Source organism: Sitodiplosis mosellana, unplaced genomic scaffold (genome assembly GCF_009176505.1).
Source record: "Sitodiplosis mosellana isolate CC-2019 unplaced genomic scaffold, AAFC_SMos_1.0 Smas_scaffold_6226, whole genome shotgun sequence".
NCBI classification, from domain to species: domain Eukaryota; kingdom Metazoa; phylum Arthropoda; class Insecta; order Diptera; family Cecidomyiidae; genus Sitodiplosis; species Sitodiplosis mosellana.
The window spans coordinates 22,575,076-22,603,056 of NW_022601467.1; the positions used below are offsets into that span (position 1 = coordinate 22,575,076).

General features: G+C 37.1%; 4 protein-coding genes and 1 non-coding gene across 15 annotated transcripts in view; 2 read left to right on the forward strand and 3 right to left on the reverse strand.

Annotated features, from left to right (window-relative positions):
- Window positions 1–97: 97 nt before the first annotated feature.
- LOC129578400 (glutamyl-tRNA(Gln) amidotransferase subunit B, mitochondrial) lies at window positions 98–4,447 on the reverse strand. Of its 2 annotated transcripts, none has more exons than XM_055466907.1 (9): window positions 4,394–4,447; window positions 2,372–2,510; window positions 2,154–2,301; window positions 1,792–2,069; window positions 1,358–1,736; window positions 1,107–1,262; window positions 906–1,045; window positions 708–831; window positions 98–615 (listed from the first exon to the last, which is right to left on the reverse strand). In XM_055466907.1, exons 2-9 carry the CDS (start codon window positions 2,458–2,460, stop codon window positions 394–396), a joined length of 1,536 nt encoding a protein of 511 aa, XP_055322882.1. In that variant the 5' UTR covers window positions 2,461–2,510; window positions 4,394–4,447; the 3' UTR covers window positions 98–393. The 2 variants fall into 2 exon arrangements, with proteins under 2 accessions (XP_055322882.1, XP_055322881.1); XM_055466906.1 differs by lacking the exon at window positions 4,394–4,447 and having other exon boundaries at window positions 1,792–1,931; window positions 2,025–2,069.
- On the forward strand, window positions 2,632–16,285 carry LOC129578399 (myb-like protein A). Of its 7 annotated transcripts, none has more exons than XM_055466898.1 (8): window positions 2,632–3,078; window positions 10,899–11,088; window positions 11,503–12,073; window positions 12,209–12,790; window positions 12,919–14,316; window positions 14,424–15,230; window positions 15,316–15,471; window positions 15,634–16,285. In XM_055466898.1, the coding sequence occupies exons 2-8, from the start codon at window positions 11,034–11,036 to the stop codon at window positions 15,653–15,655; spliced, it is 3,591 nt and encodes a 1,196-aa protein (XP_055322873.1). In that variant the 5' UTR covers window positions 2,632–3,078; window positions 10,899–11,033; the 3' UTR covers window positions 15,656–16,285. The 7 variants fall into 7 exon arrangements, with proteins under 7 accessions (XP_055322873.1, XP_055322875.1, XP_055322879.1 ...); XM_055466900.1 differs by having other exon boundaries at window positions 2,651–3,078; window positions 14,427–15,230; XM_055466903.1 differs by lacking the exon at window positions 2,632–3,078 and adding an exon at window positions 3,207–3,364 and having other exon boundaries at window positions 14,427–15,230.
- Window positions 16,286–18,164: 1,879 nt separating this feature from the next.
- On the reverse strand, window positions 18,165–18,360 carry LOC129579514 (U2 spliceosomal RNA). Its single transcript, XR_008689239.1, has one exon. It is a non-coding gene; the product is annotated as a U2 spliceosomal RNA (small nuclear RNA).
- A 237-nt stretch (window positions 18,361–18,597) lies between these two features.
- Window positions 18,598–23,222, forward strand: LOC129578414 (beta-mannosidase). Of its 3 annotated transcripts, XM_055466927.1 has the most exons (11): window positions 18,598–18,825; window positions 19,058–19,140; window positions 19,245–19,507; window positions 19,613–19,762; window positions 19,845–19,999; window positions 20,091–20,284; window positions 20,421–21,454; window positions 21,554–21,866; window positions 21,952–22,252; window positions 22,365–22,553; window positions 22,688–23,222. In XM_055466927.1, the coding sequence occupies exons 3-11, from the start codon at window positions 19,381–19,383 to the stop codon at window positions 22,949–22,951; spliced, it is 2,727 nt and encodes a 908-aa protein (XP_055322902.1). In that variant the 5' UTR covers window positions 18,598–18,825; window positions 19,058–19,140; window positions 19,245–19,380; the 3' UTR covers window positions 22,952–23,222. The 3 variants fall into 3 exon arrangements, with proteins under 3 accessions (XP_055322902.1, XP_055322903.1, XP_055322904.1); XM_055466929.1 differs by lacking the exon at window positions 18,598–18,825 and having other exon boundaries at window positions 18,915–19,140; XM_055466928.1 differs by having other exon boundaries at window positions 18,770–19,507.
- The window catches only part of LOC129578413 (WD repeat-containing protein 44), a 6,361-nt gene continuing 1,192 nt past the window's right edge, over window positions 22,813–27,981 (reverse strand). The window contains exons 3-8 of one of the 2 annotated variants that reach the window (XM_055466925.1): window positions 27,057–27,146; window positions 26,328–26,685; window positions 24,681–26,237; window positions 23,906–24,552; window positions 23,687–23,821; window positions 22,813–23,583 (exon numbers count right to left, since the gene is read on the reverse strand). In XM_055466925.1, the coding sequence (XP_055322900.1) occupies window positions 23,428–23,583; window positions 23,687–23,821; window positions 23,906–24,552; window positions 24,681–26,237; window positions 26,328–26,685; window positions 27,057–27,146 (2,943 nt within the window). In that variant the 3' untranslated portion in view covers window positions 22,813–23,427. The remainder of the gene's footprint in view (window positions 23,584–23,686; window positions 23,822–23,905; window positions 24,553–24,680; window positions 26,238–26,327; window positions 26,686–27,056; window positions 27,147–27,981) is intronic. The other variant, XM_055466926.1, reaches the window with a different exon arrangement.

Consider the following 27,981-nt stretch of genomic DNA (forward strand, 5'->3'; position numbering starts at 1 on the left):
ATGCTTTGAGGTTAAGTACGTATGAAAATCACTGCGACAGATGTCGCGGTTTATTCAAATATTTCAATTTCAGTGGTTTTTAAAATAAAAACAGCAATACAACTCACACCTAACAACCACAATATGACGAGATTTTCTATTTTTGTTTCATAATTTTTTATAATTGTTAACATTATGAAATTTAGCGTTAAATGATAAGTCGTGCACTATGTCATAGTATGTGTTTGTGTCGCTCAAGTCTTTCTTATTCAGCACCAGAATGTGTGGTCGAAAACCGGTAAATGTGTATTTGAAATGGGTATTTCGGCCAGAATATAACTTAGACAAAATCAGCTGATTCTTCATTTGAACACATGGAAATCATTTCATTTAAAAACAAATTTTTTTCAAAATCTATTTGGATTTTAGTAGTTCCTGCAAAATTGTTTTTGATAAAGCAATATCAGCCCGTTTGTTTGACTCCTTCAAAAGTGCCTTCACCAATTTATCGAATTCGCCTTCTTTGCCGCGTCTCGCTTTTTTCGAAACTTTGTCATATTTTTCAATTACCAGTTTACATAGCTTCCGCAACTCTTCGGAATCTCGAATCACCTTTTGATTGTTTTCCTCTACGAACTGGAAAATGAAATTATATTTCGTTATTCAAAATTAATTTGAGCTTTTCACACACGTAACACAATTCGTTGCGTATTTGAATAGAATCCTACCTGTTTAGCTGAGACGGTTGGATTCTCGATAATATGGAAGATTACATTCTCCGATATGGCAACATTTATCACATTCTCACGCAGCATTTCCATTACTTCCGAAAAATTCTCCACTGTTAATGGGCTGACGAAAGAGTTGGTTCAACTTTAGTTAACTTGATTAGAATTGAATTTTCTCTATGATTCGAACATATTTACCAGTCTTGCGGTCGTATTTTCAATTGATTACATGAGGCAAGTACATGGTATTTGAGCAGTGTTGTAGCTAGGTTTTTCACTTCTTTGCTCGAATCCTTTTGAACAACGCTCAGGAATAAGTTCAATAGATTTGTGTATTTCTGTAAAAATAATAGCATGTTATTGTCTCACAACGTAAACAGTTGAATCATCATTACTTACCACCATGATTTCAACCTCTTGCTGTCGTAAATTATAACTGCTTAGTGCATCTCTCGTCAGATCTGGCATTTCCGGTATACTATCCCGTATGGCATCTATATCAATTGAGGCTAAATTCAGCGGCGGCAAATTTGGCTCGGGCATAAATCTGTAATCCTAGTATGATCGAATTGAATTCAGTCAAAGGATACATTGGATAAAGTTCAATCCAAAAATTCTTTCATCGAAAAGTATTTCGAAATCCAAAGTACCTGTACAACTTCTTTGTCACGCATCCGAATGGTGGTTCCCGTTTCATCATCCCATGATCTTGTTTCGTTCACAATTTTTCCACCACTTTCAATCACTTCGACATGCCTGGCAATTTCGTACTCAATTGCTTTGGCTACAGCACGAACGGATGCAATGTTTTTTACTTCACTGCGAACACCAAGTGGTTCGCCCGGTTTATGAATTGAAATATTTGCATCGCATCGCAAGGCACCTGGTTTGCATGAGCAAACTTCCAATCGTGTAAGAATCAGAGCTAACTCTCTTAACAATGCTGCTGCTTCTTCGCCAGTTGATAAATCTGGCTCAAAAACAATTTCCATCAATGGGACACCGGCACGATTTAAATCCAGAAGACTCCTACAAGTTGAAATTTAAATAAGTACCATAACAGATGGAAAATGAAACAACTTACGTTCGGGTGCCAGGAAAATGAATTGACTTGCCACTGTCCTGTTCCAACTGGATTTGATGTATGCTCGACGATTTTAGATAGGGATTCTTTACATTGAAAACGAAAAACGAAATGTTTCCACTGACAGCCAATGGCAGGCGCTGTTGAGTTATTTGGTAGCCAGCCGGAGAATCGGCGTAAAAATAGTGTTTACGATCAAACATTGAAATTGGATTGAGCTCACAATTAAATACCATGGCTGTTCTCACCGCTGATTCCACACAATGTCGATTGATTCTCTATTTCAGTCCGAAAAAGAAAGAAAACAATTTGTATTTGATTCTCATGTGTAAATTTTCATTGTAATTTCTCCAAAAAATTACCGGCAATGTTCCTGGTGTGGCAGCATCAAACAGGGAAACAGCTGTGTTTGCTGGTGCGGACGGATCATTTGGTGCTGCCGAAAATAATTTGCTGTTTGACAAAATTTGTGTGTGTACTTCGAGGCCAACGACACTTTTGTATTTGCCCCTTGAATGAAAAGCAAAACACAACCAAAAATATGGCATGAATGTCAACATTGACAACTCAATTTACTCACAATCGAAGTTCCTCTGACGAATAATTCCTTTTGCTTTCCACCAGCCATCGTTGTAATTTCAAATTTCTCGCCAATGTTTTGAAATTCATTTCGAAAATAAACGATTCGGATGTGACGGTCGTCCAACGAACATCATAACCTAAGTGCACCAACCGAACGATTAGACGTATAAAAAACAACACACAGAGAGCGAGAGTATTCAACAAACGGGAATGGTGTTTGACGTTCAAATGTCATGTGTAGCACTCCGTTGGTAGTGAGTAAGTGAGTGAGTGAGTGAATGTGTGTTGTTACGAGTGCATGTTACGCATGCCCACACACATTGATACACAGTGTCAATGAAGTGATAGCAATCGAAGAGCAGTCGTAGAGCCAAGAAAATGAATTACTCTGTGCAGTTGCTTTCATCAATTTTTGTAACAAAGGTGTGGTGTTTTGAAAACTCGTCCAAATGAAATGCTTAGAAATTATAAATTTCTATATTTAATCAAATTGAGGGATTTACCCATAATAACAGGAAAAAGAAATAGAAAAAAGTGTGAGTGAATTATTAAGGAAACTTTTTGAATCATCAAAACACACAGTTTGTTTTTTTTTGTCTCGCTGAAATAAAAATAAAAAGTGAATTTTTGTGTATGTAACGAAGAAGTGGAAAAAAGTATATATAGAGTATTGTGTGCAACAAACCAAAAGAAATCCCTTGCGATGTAAGTATATACGAGAAAAAAGCAAAAATAAAAAGTAGTAAAGACATTGATTGGGCCAATAGGAGCAACAAAAAGAGTATATGTAGTAATTTGGGTGAAGGAGAAAAAAGAAACGAATAATTTAGTTGCATATGACGGCGACGTGAGTTTTGCAAATAGTGAGAAAGATATATAGAGATTTTCACATCCATCGAAAATCCTATTGTTTAATCAATTTTTTTTTTCATTCGTTTTGTCATTGACATGGATGATGTGCGATATAAACAATGAAGTGAAGCGAACGATCGTGTGTTTCTGTTATTTCATACGTTTTTTTCTCTACATTTTCGGTGTATAAAAATGAATTCAATTGCATAAATGATGAAGAAGGAAAACGTATATGTGTGTGTATGGAAAAATGTAACATTTTGTGCAAAGAATTGTTCTCGTTTTATTGAAAAACATAAAACTTCATGAGCGACGGAGAACAATTTTAAAGGGAAAAAAGTGTTCATTAGAATTTATGACGTTAATTTAAAGTAGTAAAGAGGAAGATGAAATGACTCCTACGAAAAATTGCTGTGTGCACTTCCACCTATGCGTATATTTGAAGGCTTTGTTCTATCCATACATAACAAACAGCCTGCCTGCCTGACTGGCGGTTTTCGTGTAAAATCAATCGCAGTTTTATCAGTCGAATTGATTTTTGACCGCAAACATGCGACGCATATCCAAACTAATTTAATGCGTTCATACATATGCAAAATAGAGAGGATAGAGTGAAATACGATGGCATTAAATTACATTCACAATATTGAATTGCTCACACTCACAGCCAATTCTAGTTCCTTCAGAATCGGAAAATTGAAGAAGAAAAATAAGCGCACACATTCACACTGAATTCAATTCGCGGTTGCTTATTACTATTATCATTGTGGTTCGATGGAAAATTGTGCGACGGGAGCGAGAGCCAGAGTGTGAGAGAGAGAGAGAGACAGAGAGAGCGTACTGAGTCTGCGTGCATATTTCGGTATTTGCTATCCAATAATAATATTTTCGTATTAAAATACAAAGTGCGTGTGAGTCATAGTCGTCATCCAACGACATTTTTTCCTTTTCGTTTGTTTTCTCTATGAAATTCGAACGCGGCCCGCGAGCTCTCTCTCTCTCTCCCACTTGGTTTGGGTAAATGCGAATTTTAGAAAATTGAGTGACATTTTTCGAGTTTTCCATTTGAAATTTTTCCGTACACCGTTAATGAGTTTGGTATCGTAGCCAAGACAACGTGGTAAACATGGGACAGAGACAAGTTTATGCGATTTACCAAAATACATACCTCGAAACTTATTTTTGGCACACAACAAAACATTTGATACACACGTCCACAATGCGTTCGACGGAGGCAGCAGAAAACCAAATTCATAACTGGTGTTTACTATGATTAAAGCCAAAATATAAAAGAGCATACATATAGATGTACATATAAAAATAGGCATCTATCGAATCGGAAGCAAGCTGATGGTGTTGTTGCTTCTCTGCGACCGTTTGTTGCTGATCAGCATTTTAGAACGGAGCTACAAGTCAACAAACATTTGGAGTTTTGTTTTTTGCTGCTACTGCTGCTAAAAACTGAAAAACAGTAGCCGAGCGTCGCGGCCAATGTACATGCGAATTTACTGAATAAAAAAAAATAGAAAGCGTTTCAATTTGATGCGTACACAAATGCAAACATCTGTTATAAACTCTAGTTACTGTTAAACGGCGAATGCGGACTTGAACGCACGAACCACATAAATTAACATACTATGGGCTGCAGATACAACGAAAGGAAAGAGAGAGAGAGAATAAAAAAAACTACAGTGCACAACAAAATACATGGATGATTAATAAAAATGCGGCATTTTTAATGAAAGGGTGAGGAGGACAAGTGAGTCATTGCATTTTGCCGCGGCGATGGATCACGCAGTAACGATGAAATAGAGCTTCATTAATTGCTTCCATCGCATGTGTTTTTTTCCCTCCTTTATCTTGGTCAATGCGTTATCACAGACCTACAACTTCTCTTCTCCTTCTTCTGTTCGATCCATTCATCAAAAGTGTTCAAATGAAAATGATATCGAGCGTTGGAAATCGATAAGATGTTTGTAAATAACTAGTAATTAAAAAAAATTATTTGCGCTTGATTCGGCCGAGCTCGGTTGATGATGAAATATAATTGTTATGCCGGCCTTAACTGTCGCCACGTATAACAAACACATTTTTGATTGCCGAAATCACACGATGCGGTTATAAGCATCGAACGAATAAAAACAGAAATAACTAGTGAATCTAAAAAAGACCGTATCGACTGAACAACGAATTAAATTGAAGGTTAAACCCATTCAAGATTTGTATCTATTTCAATTTGTTGCTTGTCAATACAATAATACAAACCGACGCATTTTTTTCGTCGTCTTCGTCGTTGTTGTTTCTTTCTTACAGTTAAAATCTGAATAGTTTTTCTTTGTTTAGAGTCGACAACCATGGCATTTTAAAGCGCAACACATCTCTTAGGCGAGGCATAAAATTGAAGCAGAAACAAAAAAATGACACACGTATTGGAACACCACGAATCCAGCGTGGGCTTAATTTATGTACAATCCATTCAAGATTACTGCTTTATAAGTGATTTCCAAGTGTTTTCTATATGAAAATTGCTCTCCTTCACTCGCGCTCCATTTGTCGTATGCTGTAATTGTTGGCCGATTGTGAAACCAAATGCATTAAGTGCTTTACATTTAGCGTCATCCAGACTCGCCGCATGCACAATATATTCGGGGAGACTTTACACATTTCTTTTTTCGCAATTGCAATCGAAACGAAACGAAATGCCAAAGTCTCGCCCTTACGACTCATTGCGAAATCAAACCGAACAGATATACCACACCCTTTTGTCTTCATAATCTATTGTGCAAATACGATTCCGACACAATTTTTCAGATTTTCGTCAGTCTTTCAAGACAAAGTAGAACGAACGAAACGAGTGAAAATAACTTAGAGAAGAAGAAGAAAAAAAAGGCGAATACGGAACATATTTCCAATGATATTCATCAGTGTGTCTAACTGAAAATACGCATTTTGAAAAGTGAGTTTTGAAACCAGAGAGAATAAACAGATTTAAAAGACAGAGAAAAAAGGGAATGAAACAAAGTAAAGTCGGTTACAAAGTTTAAAGACTTTTTGTTTTTCGTTTGAAAGCATTTCTTTAAATAAGAAGTGTTGCATTGTAATGTCGATCATAATCGCGGTATTGTCTATGGAAATTAAAATGTTTTCAACAACACAGTGTCGAATGTCGAGTGTGTTTTGTCTATTATGGATATACATACACGCGCCACTAAGAGCAAAGGAGCAAATGGGAGCAAAACGTGTTACAAACTTAGGACTCTGTTTGTGGTTCTCGTTTAAGAATCTCTCGCATTTCAAAAGACATTGAACATTTTTCAGAATGACGAAACCGAAAGAATTCTAAAAACCATATGACAGCAACACTTTTGTCGATCAAGAGAGAGAGAGTACAAAAAACAAGACGATCGTCGACATCGCGTCAACTTCGTAACATTGTTTATATGCTCACTAAAGTATATTTATGAATGCCGCAAAGCGTGATGTGGCTTGAGAAACCTCTTTTTTCCGTGAGTTATCTTGTGTGTGTGTGTGTATAAATTGTTCATGTTTTTTTTTTCTTCTTTGCTTTGCCTATGAAATTTTCATAGCACGAAACCAGAACAAACACACAAATCTAGCGCACCAAATTGCTTTTCGTATATTCCAAGTCTCTCTCTCTCTCTATCTCTCTCTCTCTTGCTGTTTCTCACTCTATCTATATAACGAATGTGAATAGAAGGAGAACTAATTGGTTGTATGTGCTCATTTATGTAAGTGGATGTTTAGATTGCTTTGCCAAATGGAGACCGCCACCAAATTTATGTCTTGCGAGATGACGAGAATAAAAAAAATCTTCCAATGTGATAACAAATGATATTCGGTTGCGTCAAAATTCAAGTATTTGGCGCACACACGCAACTATTTCCCAAAACCCACCGCAAATGATGCAGTGAGGCCGCAAAGGTGACATTACTGTACTGAACACAGAAAGTTAGCGAAAAAAAAGTGTCGCTAATGTTTGTGTCGCACACTGTATGGAATTGGCAAGAACTTCTCGAAGAATTTAAAATCGTACGGAGCCGAATTGGTTTTTGTCTTTCTCTTTTTGTCACTCAACGGCAAATCGAGCAGAGCCTTCAAACGCACCAGAAGAAAATGAAGCGAAAAGAACCGTATTTCGACATAGTAATGTCGCCAATGCGACCGATTCGTGTGTGATATGCATAATGGACGGTTATATTATTAATAGCATATATAAATTTTTGAACACACTCAAGCAAATCGCAATTATGGCATTCTCTTTTTTGTCCTTTTTTGTTTCGTTGTTGTGCTCTGCCACTTGATGTGTGTTCTTACATACATATATTCGTTTAAGATCGCAAATGGTATGACTAAATATTCGCAATCTCAGTGTATGCCGTACACAGCCACTGGCACATGTACTAAAACAAAATCAACATCAAAACGGCAACGACGACGACGACGACGACGACGACGACGACGATGCATGTTCTATGACCAATGATTTGCCTTACAAATTTGGAACACACAATAACATTCCCAAGAGAAACGACCAATATGTTTATACGCTGTCTATTCGCCGAAAATACACTACAACATATATTCACGCTTATTGGACTCCGAATTGAATTATGTATGTTCGAAGTATTCTTCAGCGTGAAACATATTGAATCAATGAATGCATTCATGGCCACCAGAGGGCGCCTGAATAAGTTTCAATATGTTTCACGCTGAAGAATACGCCGAAAATACACTAGAATATATATTGAATTCGGCGTCCAATAAGCGTGAATATATATTGTAGTGTATTTTCGGCGGATAGACAGCGTATAAACATATTGGCCGTTTCTCTTGAGATTCAAAGCTGTCGTTTTCTCTATCTGTTTGTCTGTCTGTCTCTCACCACAAATATCACGATGATATGCCAGCGCAGAAACATCTAATTGCTCGGCAAATAAAAGAGTTACTTCGTGCGAAATACGGAACAAAAAAGGTCGAATAAAATAAAACGGTCCGTATGAATGAAAAAGAAAACAATCACAGCAAAAGAAAGCCGAGCCAGGGCAAGTAATTAAGATGTTCATTAAGACAAACAACTTATCGCTGATTATCAAATTAAAAGACGAAACAAAAATGCAATGAACTCGAGCAACACAAACAACAGCCGTGTTAACCCAAGCGCGACTCCACACTTAGCTTCTAAATGTGACACCGTAGTAAGTGTGGGCATACGTTTTGCGAACAAGCGACAAAGAGAATGGAAACAAGTGCGCATGTATTAGTCGCTACATTGAGAAGCATCGCATCAGGCTACTCACTACCACACGCGCACTTGTTTTCATTCTCTTTGTCGCTTATTCGCAAAACGTATGCCCACACTTACTACGGTGTCACATTTAGAAGCTAAGTGTGGAGTTGCGCTTGGGAAAGAGCCCCCTTTTTTCCATACGAATGAAAAAAATGTAAAAGCGATGAGGAAAAAGTGCAAAAGCATTTTACAAGTATGTTACATAAATTAAAAATCAAAAGCGATAAACGCTAGAAAATTGACGCTGAAAAAACTGACAAATGTGATGGACGAAGAAGAAGAACAAGAAGAAGATGGAAAAAAATTCAAATAAGCACGACTGTTTCGGCTGCAAAATGCCGATGAAGAAGAAAAAAGGAACCGTTTGGTGGAGGTGAGAGATGCATGTATTCGCATGGAAATGTGCATGCAGTGAGTTTTCAGTATATACAGACCTACACGCTGGTAGCACGTTTGTGGAGCTCGACTCTTGAACGGCCATCATTCCCAGTGTAGTGTATAAGCTGTTGTGTGTGGAGCTCACGCGCGCTCACTTGTATTCAACTCGCTCTACGTATACGTTCGAATAGATTTTCTACGTGGAAAATACGAAAGCGCACACTGAAAGACGTAGAGAAAGAAACAACAGGAAAAGGAATGCTAATGACGTAACACTTTTTCGTGAGGGAAAAATCGATTCGGATGTGGATTGTGTGTGGCTTTTACAGCACACATCCACCACAACAAGTTTCCCCTTTTTTCTTCGGTCTCTTTTTCTCACTCACTTTCAGTTCGCACGTAGTGTTAGGCTTTCCACATTCGCGTAGCACATATTTTGCGTGATATCTTTTTAAAAGCCATTGTTCAATGTGTAAGATGGAACAATAGATGAAAACTGCGATCTATAAATTTTCTTGCAAGACAAATGTTCCCAACATTTTAAGGACACATCATTGAAAAACGAACGCCTCCAAAGTAGGAAAAAAAAAACACACAGCGAATAGAATTAAAACAAAACAAGGAAGTTTACTTATAGAATTAATTCATCGTTAGTTGCGAACAGGTATGTGCAAATTGCCATTGCAATGGTGCAATTATAAGTAAGACCGAGTGACAGCTAAAATCCATTGTGCGACGATTGAAAAGAAGAAGCGACGAAGAAAGCAGAAAAAATAGAGAAATTATGCAGCCAAAGAACTTTAAAAAAAAACAAGTGATGACTGTAAAGTGCAATCGATGATGAATTTTCTTTTGTTTCTCGTTTTTTTTCATGTTACAATCGCACATATAAACTAAGCTCTCAAGCTTGTTATGAAAACGTCTATCGATTGCATTATTTTACTCTGATTTTTAAAACACTGTTCCAAATCGAAATTTCGAAACGGTTTGGTCGACATGTTTTATGGCCATTACAACCAGTCCATAGAAAAAAAAGACAAAACAAGAAAAACGCTATACGAAATCTATTGATTTTGGATTTCGTCATATCGTCTGTCATTCCATTTTCCATCGATGGTTCAATCGTAAATGGATTATACAACGTGAACTTTGAATATATATTAAGATTGGCTTGTGGGAAATGGGCCTATGGGTCTATGGTGTTGTGACAACAACAGAGAAATCATAATAGCAAAGTAATTGTTTTTTTTTCTCTCTCTCTCTCTCTCTCTCTCAACCTCTGTAATCGTGTGTGTGTGTGTGAGCGACAAATGACTTATTGCCATTGGTTGATTGTTATCTCAATCAAAGTCATTTCAATGCATAATATTTGACATCAAATATTTTACAGATAAGCAAAAGCCCCCAATCGTATATTACATTGACTTATGATGTGTGTACGTTGTACGATTTGATTTTATTTATACATTTGATGTGGAACAGCAGCAGCAGCAGCAAAGAGAGAGTCGTGTTCAATTCTGATGGTGGGCATTCGCCACGATGCGAAATGCTGGAAGTTAATTTGTTCAAAGTGCATTTTGTTTTGATTTAACTATTTGAACCGAATGCCAACCCGAAAATAAAAATCGTTCGAATCGTAAATTTGTGTCATTCAAACCGACGCTCTATCTCTCGCAGTACGTCTCGCTTATGGACCAAATATACATACACACCGATATATGTATACACTTCTTAAACCATAAAATTCAATTGCGAATCGCTCGTTCACTTGATTCGTACAGTCGCTCAAGTTTTATTTTTCAATTGAGAGTGTATCATGGAACTACGTGCTCGACGATATATTCGTCATGCGCCTTCTGATAGTATATATAACGGTCTGACCGAATTGTTTGCCATATTATCGTGATAAAAAATAAATTTCATTCTATTTTCGTTAATTTGATTCAATTTTCATGTTCTCTCTTCTTTGTTTTCATTCCATTTTTAGATTTCGTTCATTTTGTTGTTGTTTTTTTTAAATTTTTTTTGTAATATGATTCGGACTCAAGTCTTGTTTGCGTGGTAACAATACAGATTTTATTTGAAAAAAAAAAGAAATAAAATTATTCGGGACGAAAAAACGATGATATTTGATTTGATTTCCACCAAACGGATTACTCATAGATTGCGTGAAATCGGTAAGATAAATGCAAATGCATAGGTCTTGCTGCTTCTTTATATTCTCGCTAAAACATCCGCTCACGAAATGCATCAAACTAACCCACTTTGTTTTTTTTTGTTCATGTCTTTGGATTGATCTCGTGCAAAGTAACATTAATTAATCTGTGTCATGTGTGAAACTAATTTTTTAAATCGACGTCAATGTACCATTACTAACCGAACCTAATCGTTCTTATCATATGCAAAACGGAATGAAAAAAAAACCAATTAAATATGCAACTAACGCATGCAACTTGGCCACTTGCAATGTGTTGTGTGTGTGTTTTTTAAACATTAATTTGTAGCATTTATGATAGTGGGTTTAATTAATTGTCTATGATTATCGTGTCATTTTGTTGTATCTCTCTTCTTTTTTGAAATGATCACACTAGGAACAAAAGTAATTCGTGGTATGACTGAAAATCCAAATGATACCCTTTGCTCGACACAATTCTACAATCAAATCAAACGTGAACTGACCAATTCACCGTGTACGAATGATGTCGCACTTGGTTTTTACAATGGAAACAATGTCGATTCGACAACATCACAATTGACCGAATCAAATCTCAAGTATAATGTGCACATTGTGCTGGAAAATTTGAAACGGAGCGCCGAAAAAACATATCTGTATGATAACGCAAACAACAACAATAGCAACCATCATCATCAGCATCATCACTACAACAGCAGCAGCAACAGTAAAAACAATAATAACAACAATCACATCAGCAGCAGCAATATCGTAGGCAATCAAAACGAAAAAATTGCCAACACGATCAGCAACAGCCAAAGTAATTTGAAGAACGCGAGAAATTCGTTCGCCGGGAAAATGTCAAGTCCGGAATCGGATTGCAACAGTAATGTACATGCGAATCCAATACAACAGCTTGCCTCATCCATCGCTTCATCTCATGACTTTACACATGACAATTCCGATTATCAATGGTTTCTAGATTACAAGTGAGTCACCGGCTTTGTTATATATGTATATTACACACAGATATAATCCTTTACAAACTTAGGCCATAACTTATGCATGTATGTGTTCTTATTTTAATAATGCATCATTTTCTTTTAAACCATTTCGATTTGCAGTTATCGTGAGAATAATGTAACTCATCAAAGTGTGCTGTCATCGCTGTCAGCCTCTTACAATGGAATTGGTGAATTGTCGTACTACGATGATTTGGCAAAGAATATCGACGCCAATTTGGCTGGCGTTGATATGGAAAGTTTTCGGGCCGAAGACATCAATCTGTTGCTGTCGACAATTCCGAATATGTGCAAATCAAATGCAAAGAAACAACAGGAAAAGGAGCTGGATAACTCTATTTTCAAGTCAAAACAACTATTCTCACCGGTAAAAGAGTCCATACTCAGCGTGGATTCGCTCGATATGGACTGTTATGCGGAAGACTGTGATATGATTATAACATGTCAAGCGAACAAAAATAATTATACAATTGCGTTTGAAGGCAGCACCATGTATTCGGACGAAAGCTTCTATGCTGATGCAAACAAAGATATGCTGAAGAAGAAAACCGACGCAAATGATATCGGAACAAACATTGACGATATTGTCAAGAAGAAGGCACTAGAAGTTTCATTGTACCGCTCGGAATCGGGTTTCACCACATGGAGTAAACTGAAAAAAGACAGTTCAACGCAATTGCACAGGTATGTAGTATTGTAATACAAGTATGTTCATGAAATAACGAAATGAGCCTGACATTGTGTTCAGAAAATAAGCACATTTTTAACCATGATTTTCTTCGTTTTTTTTTTACCTCGACCTCTTCGCACAGATATCCGTCGGGTAACAATAACACAAGCGTGAATGTTGGTGGCATTCGACACTGTATGAACAATATGCACGTGCGCAAAAGTAGTAGCCTTCCGAATCTGCAGATCGATCAGGACGAACCGAAAAACAATTTGAGATGTGATGCAGTGAGCAATTCAACGATTGATTCGTTAGGAAAGCCACGAATTCTGCCAATGTGTCAAATTGTGGATTCATCGTCTCAAAGTGACAGTCCGCTACCGTTGCAAGCATCATCATCGAGCAATGAACCACAACAGAATCAACCATCGTTCAATCTCGTGAAATTATTCATCAAGCAAAAGAGCAGCTCGACCGACACATGCATGGATGTATCGTCTGGATGCTGGCCAAGTGACTCAAGCTCATCGGTGGAGAATCGACAGCGCAAAAAGAGCATGTATGATTCGGGCAAAGGATCGGCATTGAGCAAACACGAAGAGGATACACACGGAGCGGAAATCCAATATGACAGTTTAGATTTGCCGCAACAACCCACCAAAGCGAATGACAACACAAATTCGCCCAAGCGAAATTCAACACAATCAAACGATTTATATCGCGAAGTGTTCGATTCACCGTCACATCGCAAATACAAAGAGTTCAATCTGAATATCCGAAACCAGCATCTGGCCAATGTCAATAACAACAATTCCATGGACCGTGATAGTTTACGGGAAACGATCAAAAGTATCTCCGATGCTAGTCGAACATCTGATAACATAACGCAAGTGTATGCAAAGACAAAACTTCCACTCGACATGATTACAAAATCGATGCAAACGTCAAAGATTGACGAGGGAATTAAAATTGTGCCACCTTCGTTTTTAGCTCAACTCAATCATAGCAGCAAAACAAATGAACAACAACAAGCACCTGTTTACGTGATTTACCCGAATTACGCGTTGCCCGATTTGACATTTGTGAAAACATACCAAAGCCAAATAATTTTATCGCCATTGGGATTGAAGGAGACATTAGTGAAAAAACAACGGCCACTCTCAACCAATGATATCGAATACATTAAGAAGAAGGATTACAATCATATTGTCGATTGGAAATCACTGGCACCGCTGTTGCCATTCGAATACAAGCGAATCCTGCAACACATTCCTGAAGTGCAAAACGTAATGAACGACCCGAAATTGTCACAGAAACCGATGTTCTGTATGAGTCCGCCAATACGCCGTAGCCGGCCTATGTCATGCGATTGCACGAGCTACTGCACCGATTCGTCAACCGGTTCAAGTCAACCGCCCAGCTCCGGCTATCGAGGATCATCGACAATGCTCACCGACTCGGAAATCGATGCCTTGTCCACGACCAACAGTGGCAACAACAATCGCATCGTTGACGAACACTCTGAATTGCCACCATCTGGGTAAGCAGCGCAATTCTTTTTTTTTATAATAATTACATTTTTCCATTTCTCCATCAAGTCTTCATTTAAGTTAATTAATTTGCAATTTACTTCTTTTTAATTGGAAGCAGTTTTATGCGCCGTGGCATTTTGCGACGAGCAAATTCTTCGACAAAGTCAAAACGTAACAGTATGACGGACGAAACGGCCACCACACCATCGTCAGCGACGGTACGACATCGAATGGAAAAACGATGCAGCGTTCAAGACCCGTACTACGCGCCAGAGGCATTCAATACACAGTATTATCCGTATTGCGGTAACATTTTCGATGTGAATCGGTTGAAAAACAATTTACGCAGCGAAAAGACCAAAGAACAGATGACCATCGAGCATAAGGAGTATGATGATGAGGCACGCAGTCGAGTCGAGCAGTTTTTGAGCAGTGTACCAAAGTCTGAATTGAAATACTATGCAGAAATTGCAAATGTATTAGAGTCGATAGACAGCATTAGTGATATTTATGATCGTAACAAGTTGAAAGATGAAGTGAGTCGGGCGCTAGCTCAAAAGCATGTATCGTTCGATCGTGATTCTTGCCAGTATTTAGCCGTCAACAATAATGATGTCCGGAATTCTCGGGCGATGACTGGTCGTGGATTCACAACGCCACCAAATTCGCCAAACATTTCGATATTACGCGGTAATATCGAGCAACAGCAAAAAAGCGCCAAAAAATCAAAACAAGAGAAAATTCAAAGTAATCGCTTCAAGCGGCTGCAAATTCAATGGGAATTGTTGAGCAAAGATGCTCAACAAATGGAGAGAGAACTGTTCAAAGAGACTCGCAGCGGTGGCAATACACCAACAGCGACAACACAATGCATGGTGCCCAGATCGAAAATTCCACGGCCCGTTAGCTACCCGGCGAGCAAGTATGCAAAATATAATTGTTAATGAAATAAACAGAGAGAAAAAATCTGAAATTTAATATGATCATCAATTTTGCCTCCATTTCAGATCGAGTGCAACGGCAGCCAGCAAATCATCACCATCGCCAAGTCGAATAGCAACACCAAAGAAAGTGAACATCGCACCAAGCACAACACCCGTTTCGCGACCAAGAACGCCCAGCAAATTGTATAATACTCCGAAGAAAACCTCACCTATCATAAAGTAAGCATCGCCCAAGCGGAGCTAACAGTGTGCAGTGCACATACACACTCATTTCCTCTTGATTTTATTTGAATTTTTATGATTTTCCTTCCCTCTTCCCTCTTAACTAATTTGATTTGTTTTCTCTTCTGTTTCCACTCTTTATTTTCATATATAATTTAGAACTGGGACGCGAGTTAAGTAGAGCATGTTTCGAGGCGAGGAGCATTTCGTGGAGAGCCTTTTGTTTTGTCGATTTATAATTTAATTTGAAAAATTCCCCATTTCTGTGCAACATCGTTTCGGTGATTCAGATTTGGTGGATATTGTGAATTTAACGCTCATTTGTTTAGAAAAAACCACTTCCACTTCATTATTTATTTTAAATATGATTTCAATTCAACTCACACCATAACACACCCACATACTTTGTAAAGAAAAATTGCTAATTCGAGTGCGAATTTTGATTATGGATCAGGAAAACAAAAAGTTGTAAACATTCAGTGCCATACTCAAATAATGCTGAGCACACGAAATTTCAATGGAACTCAGATACAAACTCGATTCAAAAAAAGCAAGCATAAAAAAGTCATATAAAGTGTATTAGTTGAGGAGGATGAAGAATAAGAAAAAAAATAATAATAAATTAATTATTATTTGCGTTTTTTTTAATAGACTCCTAAGAATAAAGAAAAACTATTACACACAAGTCATACATATGAATATGTATTTAAGCTTAATTATTCCAAAACTCAAAAATGATTGAGAAATGAAGAAAAAAACCAAACAATAAGAACAACAAATAAATAAAAGCAAAATTATTGTATTTAACAAATGGAATATTTATCGTGAAATGGAAAACCAAACAACAGCAACAAGTAAAAAAAAAATCAAGAACAATTCTTTTATATTGCAGCACAAATCATAACACATCAACATCATCATCATCACCGAAAAAGAAAAGAAAAGAAAAATGAAGCATAAACCAATTCTATGGTAAACGATTAAATTCTAGTTATGATTATATTCTACCTAATTAATTATTCTAATGTAATCAATCTTCTAATCAGTCAAGTAAAGACACGTTTATTTTATATTTCCACATAATCAAAGGAAACAACAACAACAACAAAAATAAAACAAGATAATGTCTGTGGACAGAAACACATCCTAATGGCATCACATCGTAATCGCATCTCAGTCTCACTCCACGCATTTATTTCTGGAGCATCAGTAAATTTAAAAAAAAAGAGAAATAAATTTAGATCTTTGTCAACATCAACCAAACCAAACGCGAATGATTATTATTGGTTGTTAAACGAAATCTTTAAATTGTTAAGAAAAAAAATCCAAACCGAAAAAAAATCTCTTTCTCTGATCGTCGTAACAAATATTTTCCAAGAAATATGAAGCTGATGTGTATGCGGCTGAATCGTGTGAATGTGCGACAGCGCAAGCAAATAGAAATGAATAGTAGATCGATCCAAAGTTTATATTAATCGTTTATTGTCCCCATCACAAAATGGAGATACAAAAACAATTAGCTGAAATGCTGTAGCGACAAAAGAAATACAATGTTTTTTTTGCTAGCCACATTATTACTTCGGAAAACAAACATTTATCTTGGCATTTCGAATGAAAGACTTCGAATGGATTGGCATACTTACAACACAAAAAAAAGTATTTGAATGAATTGAGAACAAAAATTCATTTCAATTGCATTGTTCCCCCTCAATTTCCAAGACAAAAATCTCCTATTGTAAGTGTGCCATATATGCAATTTTATTTTTATAATGCAAAGCAAAAAACCGTTTTTTTTTTTAATAGTTTAGCGCAACAACAAATTATATTTTATTCTTTTATTTTGATTTCTGTCTGTGTTAAGTGAGTGGATATTTTTATTAAATCAGAGGCTATAGCCTCTAAACTAAAGTTTAGTTGAGCACAAGTACTACCGTCACCAAATATCTATTTAAATCGACGGACGATCGTGTTTTCTTTTCTTCTCGAGAGCCTTTGAACCTTTCATTTCTCCATTTGGTTTCGCTTTATTTTTTTTTTGTTCGCTCTTTCGTTTGCAAAAACAATGAAATGTTTGCCTGATCAAATTGTGACGATACACTGAATGAGAAAATAATAATGAAAGAAAAAAGTCAGAAAATGCAAACGTTAAATCATAAGTAACAAACAATAAACATCAACAACAACAAAAACAGACAGAAAAAAAAGTAACAACAACAAGAAATACCAAAAGAATGGAACGATTTGCTTGTATTACACAACGCTTATGAGAAACAAAAATAAAACTTAAACTAAAATATCTTGTAAATGCCATTGGTGTACTCATTTTTTTCTTTTCATTTCGAATAATATCGAGTAAATCGTTTGGAACATACGTTGAAATGTGCCGCTCATTTCCTTTATTGAAAATGGTAAGTGTTTATGTTTGCTTGAACGAAATTGCCATTGTTTTAATGCCATATTGAGTGCACACTGCACAGCCTTTCTTAACTCTAATTTTCTATTCGACTGCTTGCGCGCATATGTGTCAAAAGTCGAAGAGGTGTGACGATCAAAATGATGAAAATTACTGTTGCCTTGCTCATGCATAGCACAACACAAATCAATGCTCTATTCATCAACTGAAAAATATCACAATGAAGCGATTTGTATTTCCACCAATTTTTTTTATTTATTTTTTTTTCATTGAGAGAGATTGTTGGGCCGATTCCTCGCGTTTAGTGCAATACGAGGCCAACCCGCGGCTGAGGTGAAGCAAGCTTCTAGCACTCTGCCATTTTCCAAAAATCAGTTTAACATTTGTTGTCCACCAATGGTGGAACTATCAGATGTTAAGCTGATAAGAACAGATACTACACTTTGATCTTAGCCTTTAGGCCGAGAAGCGATACCGAACCATAGTTTATGCACAGCTCTTAACCATTTTGCTCATACGTTGCAATAGCGAATTATAAGAGCGCACCGAACGAGACGAAACAAATGAACTGTTCAGCTGACAGTGTGGCAACGACGACGACTATGACGACTATGACGAATAAGTGTGTATGATTGCGACCGTTTGTTCACAGCACAACGGTACAGCTGTGCGTTCCGATGGTTATGCGGCATAGAACACATCGGTTGGAATACAAAAGAACAAGAAATTAGTTCATTTACATGAGAAATGAATGCGTTGATTACCATTTTTTCTTCAACATTCTTGCCTTTTTGAGACTGAACCAGAAAAAAGTGGCTTCAAACACTCTCTCAAACAAATCTATGTGATCATAAAAAAGAAGAAACAAATATTTGCCATTTCGACTTAAGTTAAATATTTCAAGTGGAAGGTCAGAAAGGGAATCGCTCCGTCCAAGCGTAATCACTTTCGTTCAATACTGTTTATAAATATTTATTACATGATTTTGTTTCCAAGTATTCGTTTCATTTACGCCAGTCTAAATAAATACACAAATAGAGCCATAACATATTGAATCAGATTGATTCCATGGCTCTCACCTTACATGTATTTATTACATTCTCGCACAAAGTCACGGCACGTTGAAGCGAATATATGTATTTTTTGTGTTAATGTTTCATCTATTGACAGTGTGCAACGATATTTTTGTACCATCGATGTGTCAGCTGAGCGTTAATCCGTCCATTATACATTAATTTAATTTACTTTGTACGGTACGGTTTTCGATTTATTTTGTTTTTCGTTACTTCATCGTTCGTCATATGCCAAGCGAAGCAGGCATTTCCATTATTTGCAAATTGAAATTTATTTCTATTAGACACGATTCAGCCACACGAGAAAGCATTGAAAAAGTTCTGTGTCGCACAAAGAAACCCTTGATCTAAGTTAACTGATACATTTCAAAATAGTTTCGATACTTGTTGAATGTTGCGATCACAAAGTGCAAGACAACAATGACGAGGAATCGAATGCAGAATTTTAGTTCCTATTGTTTATTGAATATTCTCATTTCGGTGGTTATCAGTGGTGCCATTGAAATATCACTATTCGATGGTTGGACCGTAACAAATGGAAATCAGAGTAAGCGACAACTTTATTTTGAAAAACGTTAATTCTATTAACATTTGTCACGAATGTATTGATAGTCGCAACAAAAAACAGACGTTAAACATTCAAATTTTTTAGGTATTCAAATACACAATGAACAAATCCCATCAGGTATTTACACCGCTTTGGAGCATGCAAATATCACCGATTCGGTTTTAAACAGTTACAATGATGTTAATCTGCGATGGATCGCTAAGGACAAATGGAAGTACTCAGTGAATTTTGGTGGTAAGTGGATATGCCTTAAGATGATGGGAAAAAAGCCGGAAAAAACATGGATTGATGAATTTGATCTTTTTCATTCCCACAGTTACGGAGGAGCTTCTGAATCATTCGCAAATTTTACTAGTTTTTCACGGTATTGACACGATCGCAAATATCACTATAAATAGTCAAGAGCTGTTGCCCAATCCAAATAACATGTTTGTACGATATCGCTACAATGTTCGCGATAAATTGATAACGGTATATATTTTTAGTCATAATCTAGTTCGAATTCATGTAAATATTGATATATATCTGTTTTTGTTTTGTTTTGTTTACGGTTTTAATTTAGTCGAATAATTACCTCGAAATTCAATTTCAATCACCGATTGACGCAGCAAAACAATATGCCGCCGAAAATACATTCACACCGCCCGAATGCCCACCGAATGTTTACCATGGCGAATGTCATATGAATCAATTGCGAAAAATGCAGGCGAGCTTCTCATGGGATTGGGGCCTTGCAGCCCCTTCTATGGGCATTTGGTTCGCATTGATTTTTTACATTTTGAATAAAAATAATTTTAAAATTCGATTGATTTTTTCTCGGAGAGTAATTGACAGTTGTTGATAGTTTTGAACCATTTTTAGACAAAAATTGAAGAAATTTTCTTTTCAATAGGAAGCCAGTCGTTCTGGAGGTGTATGACACGGCGATAATTCGTGATGTCACATTTTCATTGCATTCCTTGGAAGACCAATGGCAAGTTGATTTATCCATATACCTGGAATCTGGCGTCGGTTCACAGACTCCGCGTTCAGTCGAAGGATATTTGTTTATCGATTTGATGGATGTACCGGAAACTCCCATCATAGAAAAGCATGTGCTCATCTCCAAAACAACCGATGATTCATTCAAAGAAACAATTACATTTTCTGTTCCTAAGCACTTGGTCGAATTATGGTGGCCAAATGGATTTGGTAATCAAACACTGTATCGCTTGAATGTTACTTGGTTGGGAGAAAATCGTGATATCTATACCAATGAGATTAAACAAATTCCGATTGAATATTTGCGCTCGAAAAAAGTGGTACGGGTGGGCTTTCGAACCGTTGAACTACTTGAAGATAAAACGGACACTGGCAATTTGTTCTATTTCAAAGTGAACGATGTACCGATATTTATGAAGGGCACAAACATGATTCCAACGGATATTTTGCCCGAGAACATGTTTGACAACGAAAAAATTGAATATTTAATACTTTCGGCCAAAGAAGCTCACATGAATTCGATTCGCGTGTGGGGTGGCGGTGTATACGAATCCGATTATTTCTATGATTTAGCCGATGAGCATGGCATTCTCATATGGCAGGATATGATGTTTGCCTGTGCAATGTATCCCGTTTATCCATCATTTTTGAAATCCGTTGAATTGGAGATCGTTCAAAATGTCCGCCGCTTACAACATCATCCATCGATTCTGCTTTGGGCAGGAAATAATGAAAACGAAGCGGCTTTAATTCAAAATTGGTATGGAACAAGGCGCGAACAACCGAGATTTATACAAGAATACGTTCAACTGTACAGAGATGTGATTGAAAAAGCCGTCGTGGAAAACGATCAATGGCACATTTGGTTGTATTCATCGCCATCAAATGGTAACCAATCACAGCAAGTTATCAATGAAAATCCACAGGATAATAATCACGGTGATGGTAAGTGAACTTCTTTACGTACACTGAATATTGAAAATCCATTAGAATGAAACGATTCAATACATTCACCTTGAATTTTTTTTCTTCGTTGATACACAGTTCATTTTTACAACTACATTTTGGATGCATGGACTCCAAATATTTTCCCTAAGGCCCGATTCATATCCGAATATGGTTTTCAAAGTGTTCCATCGATGCATAGCTTGGAGCAAACGATGTACTCGACCGATAGTATCGGTGACCTCATTGGACATCGTCAACATTTTCCATTTGGCAGCATTCCAATCACAACGGCGATCAATAGAAATTTTAAATTGCCCAAGAAAACCGATAGCAACTACTGGGACGCATACATATACTTCAGCCAAATAAATCAAGCCATGTCAACGAAAATTGAAACCGAAACATATAGGTTGGACACATATGACCTTTGACTGATGATAAAAATAATAGGCAAAATGTTGAATATTTTCTTTTGGTTTTCTCTCGTTTGATAGGGTTGGACGCTTTTTTGAGTGGAAAACAATGGGCGCTTTATATTGGCAATTGAATGACGTTTGGACAGCACCATCATGGTCGAGCATTGAGCATAATGGAAACTTCAAACTATTACAGTATTGGGCAAAAGAATTCTTTGCTCCTACGCATGTTGTGGCTCACATCGATCCATTGGACAAATTGAATGTATTCATTATTAAAGATACGATTGGACGAGCTCCAACACTCAATCTATTTTTACGCATTTACAATTGGTCGAGTTTAAAGCCGGTTCTTCAACGAAGTTTCGTTATATCGATGGTAGGTTATTTATGTTTATTTTTTCAGTCCCAATTCGAGGAGAAAAAAAACAAATATTCAATAGATCAATTTTGGAACTTCAAAATCTTTCACTTTCAAAAATCTGTTTCAGCCCGAAAAATTTGTTGAACGTGTGATTCATGAAAACCTAAACGATTTCTTGAACGATGCGATTACGAAAGAGAATAGCTTTATGAATTTTGAGCTAAGAGATAAAACGAATGGGGAATTGCTTTCAACAAATTTCCTTCTGTTGGACAAATTTAAAAATAGCAAACAAATAACAAATCCACAGTTGCAGGTTCGTTTAAACTAAAATGCTTGATTTATTGTTATCTTTATTATCACTTTTTCCATTGTTTCGTCATTATTTGAAAAAACCAACATAAAAACCATTATCTTTTCTAATAATTCATTTTGTCTCTTAAATTGCAGTACAACATCACAAACGAACATTGCAATTCAAAGACTAACTTGCATTCGGCGACAATTGAAATTTCGGTATCGGCGCCCACCATTTTTACATACATCAAAATAAAAATTCTACAAATCGAAACATATAAGTTATCAAAAAATGGCTTTATTCAACTAACGTCGAAGGATTTAGTTACAATATCATTTTATAATCGAAATTGTGCAATGGCATTTACCAACGACGATATACAAATTCTAACCGTTAATGATTTTCTAACAACGTAATTTTTGCGCTATTATGAGTTACTTTTCATTTTGTAAACAATTGTTTATGACTCGTCTGCATTTCCATCATTTATTTTCACATAATTTTTTTTTTCTTTTTGGCTCGTATCAACCTTATCATTTTGTGTATTTAGTTGTTTGTATTCCGTGAAATTTGTTTACAACCACACTTCATACCAAAATACAATGAATAATTTAGAGCAAAATAAAATTATACAAATAACTATATAATTACAATAAAATGAATTAATAATACTAATATGCAATTAAACAAGGAACGGTCAATTCACTGCATGGGCAATTCTTCGCGGAAGGCGCGTATAATGAGAATAAAAGAAGCAAAAGAAAAACAAAAAAGAGACGGAATAATAGAGAAAAATTCATGGGAGATCTAGTCAAAAAAGAAATAGAACAGATAATCTGAGTGTATGTGTGTATGTTTGTGAGAGAGAGAAAATGTGAATGATTTGCATGGCTTAGTCCAAAATTGCCGTGTATGGCAAACTGCTGTGTTTCGGCTTCGTTTTATTCACAAATACTTTGATGGCCCCATTGAAATCGGCACTAATCAAAACATAACCACAACCTTTTTTACGTTGCTCAACCATCGGATCCTGCGCTATGCTTGAGCTCTGTGAAAAATGAAAAGAACAATGGGAATTTTAGCATGAAATGGTTTTCGCATCGAGATGTTTGAATAAAATATTTATGGTGGAAAAGGGGGAGGGTGCTTACATTTACACTAGAAATATCATCATCGTCGATTTCTGGTTTAATGATTGTCTCGGGATGTGGCGTAAATATTGCACATGTTACGGTGGCATTGTGTGCCTTAATTCCCTCCCAGAAATCACTTCGGTCTCTCCGCACCTATTTGAAATGAGAATAGCAACCATAAACATAAGATTCAATCCGAACTTGGAAATGGTCGAAAAAATAACGCTCCAAACTAACCGAACTCAATTTGTAGTCGTGATTCGTTTTCCACACATAAATACATTGATTCTCCGAACCGGCAATGATGTATTTGCCATCGTGGCTGAACGATGCTTTTATTTGCGACGATGTATTCAAGTAGCCTTTGTATTTACAGCTCAAATTCAAATCTCGTAAATCGTACAATCGAACACGGCTGTCATTTGATGTAACTAGAATTTTATCTTCGCCAGGCATTGGTTCGATGCCACTGATTTTGCGTCCGGTTTTGTTTCGGCCTCGCGTTGATCGCACATGAATTTGTGTGTGATATTTTAAATTCTGATCGGTATCGTAAAACAGGCAACGACCATCGTACGATCCAACTACGGCAAATTTTCCGTTCTGGCAGAAATTTGCGGCGGTTATTAATTTGGTTTGACCATCTAATTCATTCCACAGGGCAACTTTTTTATCGGGGATATTCCATAGACGAAGTTTACCATCGAGACTGCCACTCAAAAAGTATCGATCGTCACGTGGATGGAACGCAATGGCCGTTACGAAATCAATGTGCTGGAAACAACAAAGACATTCTCGTCTTGAAATGTGCCACAGTCGCACCGTTTTATCCATCGAACTCGACAAGATAAAGTAATTCTTTGACCATGAAACATCAAGAAGATCTGTTGAAAACGATAAAAAATAATTTAATTTTAAATGCCCATGATCCACAATTCAATTGAATCTGAAAATTGTCAATTTGGTTCGAAAAACAGCCTCTGTTATCGGTCCCAACTGGTTCGAACTTTACCTGAAGTGTGACCCGTATACGAGCAAAATGCCTTTGGCATGAATGGTCCAGCGCTTTGTTCAGCCGCCGTGGCCATTGCGATTGCCTCCTCGGCTGAATTATGCGAGACAAGCGATTCTTGTGATGGTGTTGGTGATGACTTTTGATCGGCATTATATTTCGTGCGCATATCTTGAAAATATCCATAGGCCGCTTTCAATACCCAAATGCGAAGCACACGATCTTGACCGGCTGTGGCGAGTAATTGCCCGCATGAACTAAATTTCATGCACCAAACAGCGCCAGTGTGTTCGCCGGACAAATCTTGAACGTGTTGCAATTTTGCAAATTCATACGGTCCTTTGTTCGTACTGGAGGCTTTTATTTTGATATTCTGTTCAGGGTTGACCACATCAACGATATCAGCAACATCTTCTTTGTGCCGGGCATGTGACACTTCCGATGCAATTGATTTGGCTTTATCGACGGTTTTTCGCATGGTTGAGCCGAAGAAACGTTTCAGCCGAGCGGTTTTACGCTTAATGCGGCCACTCTCCTCGTTCTCAACCTCATCTTCGTCCATAACGGGCGCCTCAACACCGGGTGGTACTCCGATCACACTCTCTTCGTCCGATTCCTTCTGCAACGCCTCCAAATGGCTGGTCAATTTGTGTATGTGCAGCGACAATGGATTCCAACCGTCTGGCGGAGGTGGTGGTTTCACCTCAGACAATGGAATCTTTTCACCTGTATCTAAATTTTTGACTGGCACTTGCTCTAAAATCTCGAAATCCGTCAGCTTTTTCCCCGAATCGGTGCGCGTTCGGACAAACACATTTAATTGTTTTAACACATCTTCGTCGCCCGCCGATTTCCTTCGTTCTTTTGCTAATAGTGCTGCCTTTGCTAGATTATTTCCATATCTCATTCCGTTGCCTAAACTATTCGATCCCGTTGCCGATAAATGAGGACGCTGTAAATTAATATTTGTGCCAAAAATTTCTGCCCGAATTTTCTCAATTCGTTCGAGTTCTTCTTTCGATGGGCCTTCAGCTTTGTTCGCTTCTTCGTCTTGTGGTTTCACAACATATTGTCCCCGCGTTGCTTTATACAAATTGAGCCCTTGCGTTGGATCAATTGAACTCGCTCTACCCGGCGCCGAATTACTTTTTGAACTATTCGATGGACTAGGTTTTGAATACACCGATGTCGATGAATTGCCTAACGATTGACATATTCGACTCATTGAGCCGCCGATTTCGGTACGTGAATTACTACTAGATGATCCAACGAATGAATTTTCAATTTCTCTCGTTAGCGTTTCAATGGCTTTGGTTGCGGGGCTTGGCAAAGATGCAGCGCATTCGGTCGATGCTGGTGGTAAGGCAACACTTAATTTCAGCTTACTTTCCGTTGATGATGGCGACGATTCCGTACAGCTAACTTGCTCCACTGAATTCATCGATATGGTTTTTATCGATTTTTTCTTTCTTCGTGGCGGTGCTATCGGTCCTGATTGTATCAGACTGTCTGTCGTTTTTGAATGAGCTAATTTGGTGCTGGCAATCACATCGGGTTCTGTTTGAAATCAAAAACATTTTTTCGTCGTAATTAAATGCATTGTTGGAATTTTAATTGATGAAAATTGATTGGGCACACTGTACATACCTTGTAGCGTCATCGTATTATTATTATTATTATTGGTGTTATCATTGCTGCTGGTACTCGAATCGTTTACATTACAACTACCACTAATGGTGGACCTTGTCTTTCGATCGCTGACCACATCATTTGCTGCTGTTGATGTTGCTGTGCTTGTGCTCGCCGCATTCCAATCCACCGTTAAGGCATTTGTGCTGCACGTATCTTTATCGGCCGTGGAATTCGTTACATCAACCGTTCCCGCTAAAATTCGACCCACTCGTCCCAATGACGTCATACTTTGTATACTAATTGCATCGTTTTCGATTATTCTAAAGGGATGGGTTGATCGTTGTGGCGCAAAAACACCTTCAACTGAACTATTCTGTGGAAATGAAATTTACCAAATAAAAATTTAAATTATTTACGAATGTCGACGGAGTTTGAAAAATCAAGTGGATTCATTGTTCGAATCATTTCATGTACAGGACAGAAATTGTCTTTGAACGCTTGATAAAAAAAATGTTCGAATCATTTTTTCGGTCAAACTCAATATTACATTTACCAAGCAAAGTGAAACGAAAAAAAAGAACAGAGCTCACAACAAGAAAATCTCATGCCAAATTGATCGTAGCGAAAATCACAAGCAAAAATATTGACAAAACACACAAAGAATCAAACAATTTGATTTGTTACTTCTTCTTTGTCTAAAAATTGGAACACAAAAATTAAAATGAAACTGTAAAAATAAAATACCTGCGAATCAGGCGTCAGAGTGTTGCCAGGATTTTCATCCTCATCATTTTGCATGCATTGACGCAATTCACGAAAGCGCTGCCTACCGGACTAAAGATTTTTATGACTATTTTAATTTCATTGTTGAATTTGATTTGTTTGTTCAGAATAAAAAATTATAATTTACAGTTGTGTTAGGAGCGAAAAAAAAACGATTGTGTGATGTGATGTGATGAATGAGTGAGCGTATGAAATGTGACGATTGGTGGAACGATAAAAAAAATAGCATGTGAGCGAATGAATGAATGAATTATGCTCCGAACGGATTAAAAATCCATCCACATGAGAACAAACAGATGATAGTGACAAAAGGTGTAAACAAACACTCGTACGAGAAAAAAAACACACACAGCAAATTATACGCATTGATAGCAGTAGCAGCTGCTACGAAAACACTTTTGGAATAGTACGTTTACATTGTGATTTGTTTTTTTTTGGGTCGACAATTAGGTGATTTTTCTCAGAATCATAATAAGTCATTGTTAAATACATTGTTAAAGTCAATGAAGTATAGTTCTGAAAAAATGACTCTACAACAATAACAACGACATCGTACGACTTTTTAGAAATAAACATGACGATCACAATAGCAGATTAACTTGGATTTTGAAACTATTTATATCCTTTGTTTGCAATTTTTTTTCTCTGCAAATCTTATTACGTGTGTATAGAAAAGTAGAGAAAAAATTGGAAGAAAACAAAATGATTACGCCTGGCCAAAATAAAAATTTCTTCGAAAAAAGCGATTTCAAAATTTTTGCATTTTACAACGATCAAAACACGACATACAAACAAGAATCGAGAGAGAGAGAGAGAGAGAGAGAGAGAGAGAGAGAGAGAGAGAGAGAGAGAGAGAGAGAGAGAGAGAGAGAGAGAGAGAGAGAGA

Coding starts and splice junctions, on each gene's coding strand:
- LOC129578400 (XM_055466907.1), bottom strand. CDS start 2,460: ATGAATTTCAAAACATTGGCGAGAAATTTGAAATTACAACGATGGCTG. Junction 2,302..2,371: donor TCGTCAGAGGAACTTCGATT/GTGAGTAAATTG, acceptor TTTTCATTCAAG/GGGCAAATACAAAAGTGTCG. Junction 1,263..1,357: donor GTGACAAAGAAGTTGTACAG/GTACTTTGGATT, acceptor CGATCATACTAG/GATTACAGATTTATGCCCGA.
- LOC129578399 (XM_055466898.1), top strand. CDS start 11,034: ATGATATTTGATTTGATTTCCACCAAACGGATTACTCATAGATTGCGT. Junction 14,317..14,423: donor TCTGAATTGCCACCATCTGG/GTAAGCAGCGCA, acceptor TTTAATTGGAAG/CAGTTTTATGCGCCGTGGCA. Junction 15,472..15,633: donor AAAACCTCACCTATCATAAA/GTAAGCATCGCC, acceptor TATATAATTTAG/AACTGGGACGCGAGTTAAGT.
- LOC129578414 (XM_055466927.1), top strand. CDS start 19,381: ATGACGAGGAATCGAATGCAGAATTTTAGTTCCTATTGTTTATTGAAT. Junction 21,867..21,951: donor ATTGAAACCGAAACATATAG/GTTGGACACATA, acceptor CTCGTTTGATAG/GGTTGGACGCTTTTTTGAGT. Junction 22,253..22,364: donor GAAGTTTCGTTATATCGATG/GTAGGTTATTTA, acceptor AATCTGTTTCAG/CCCGAAAAATTTGTTGAACG.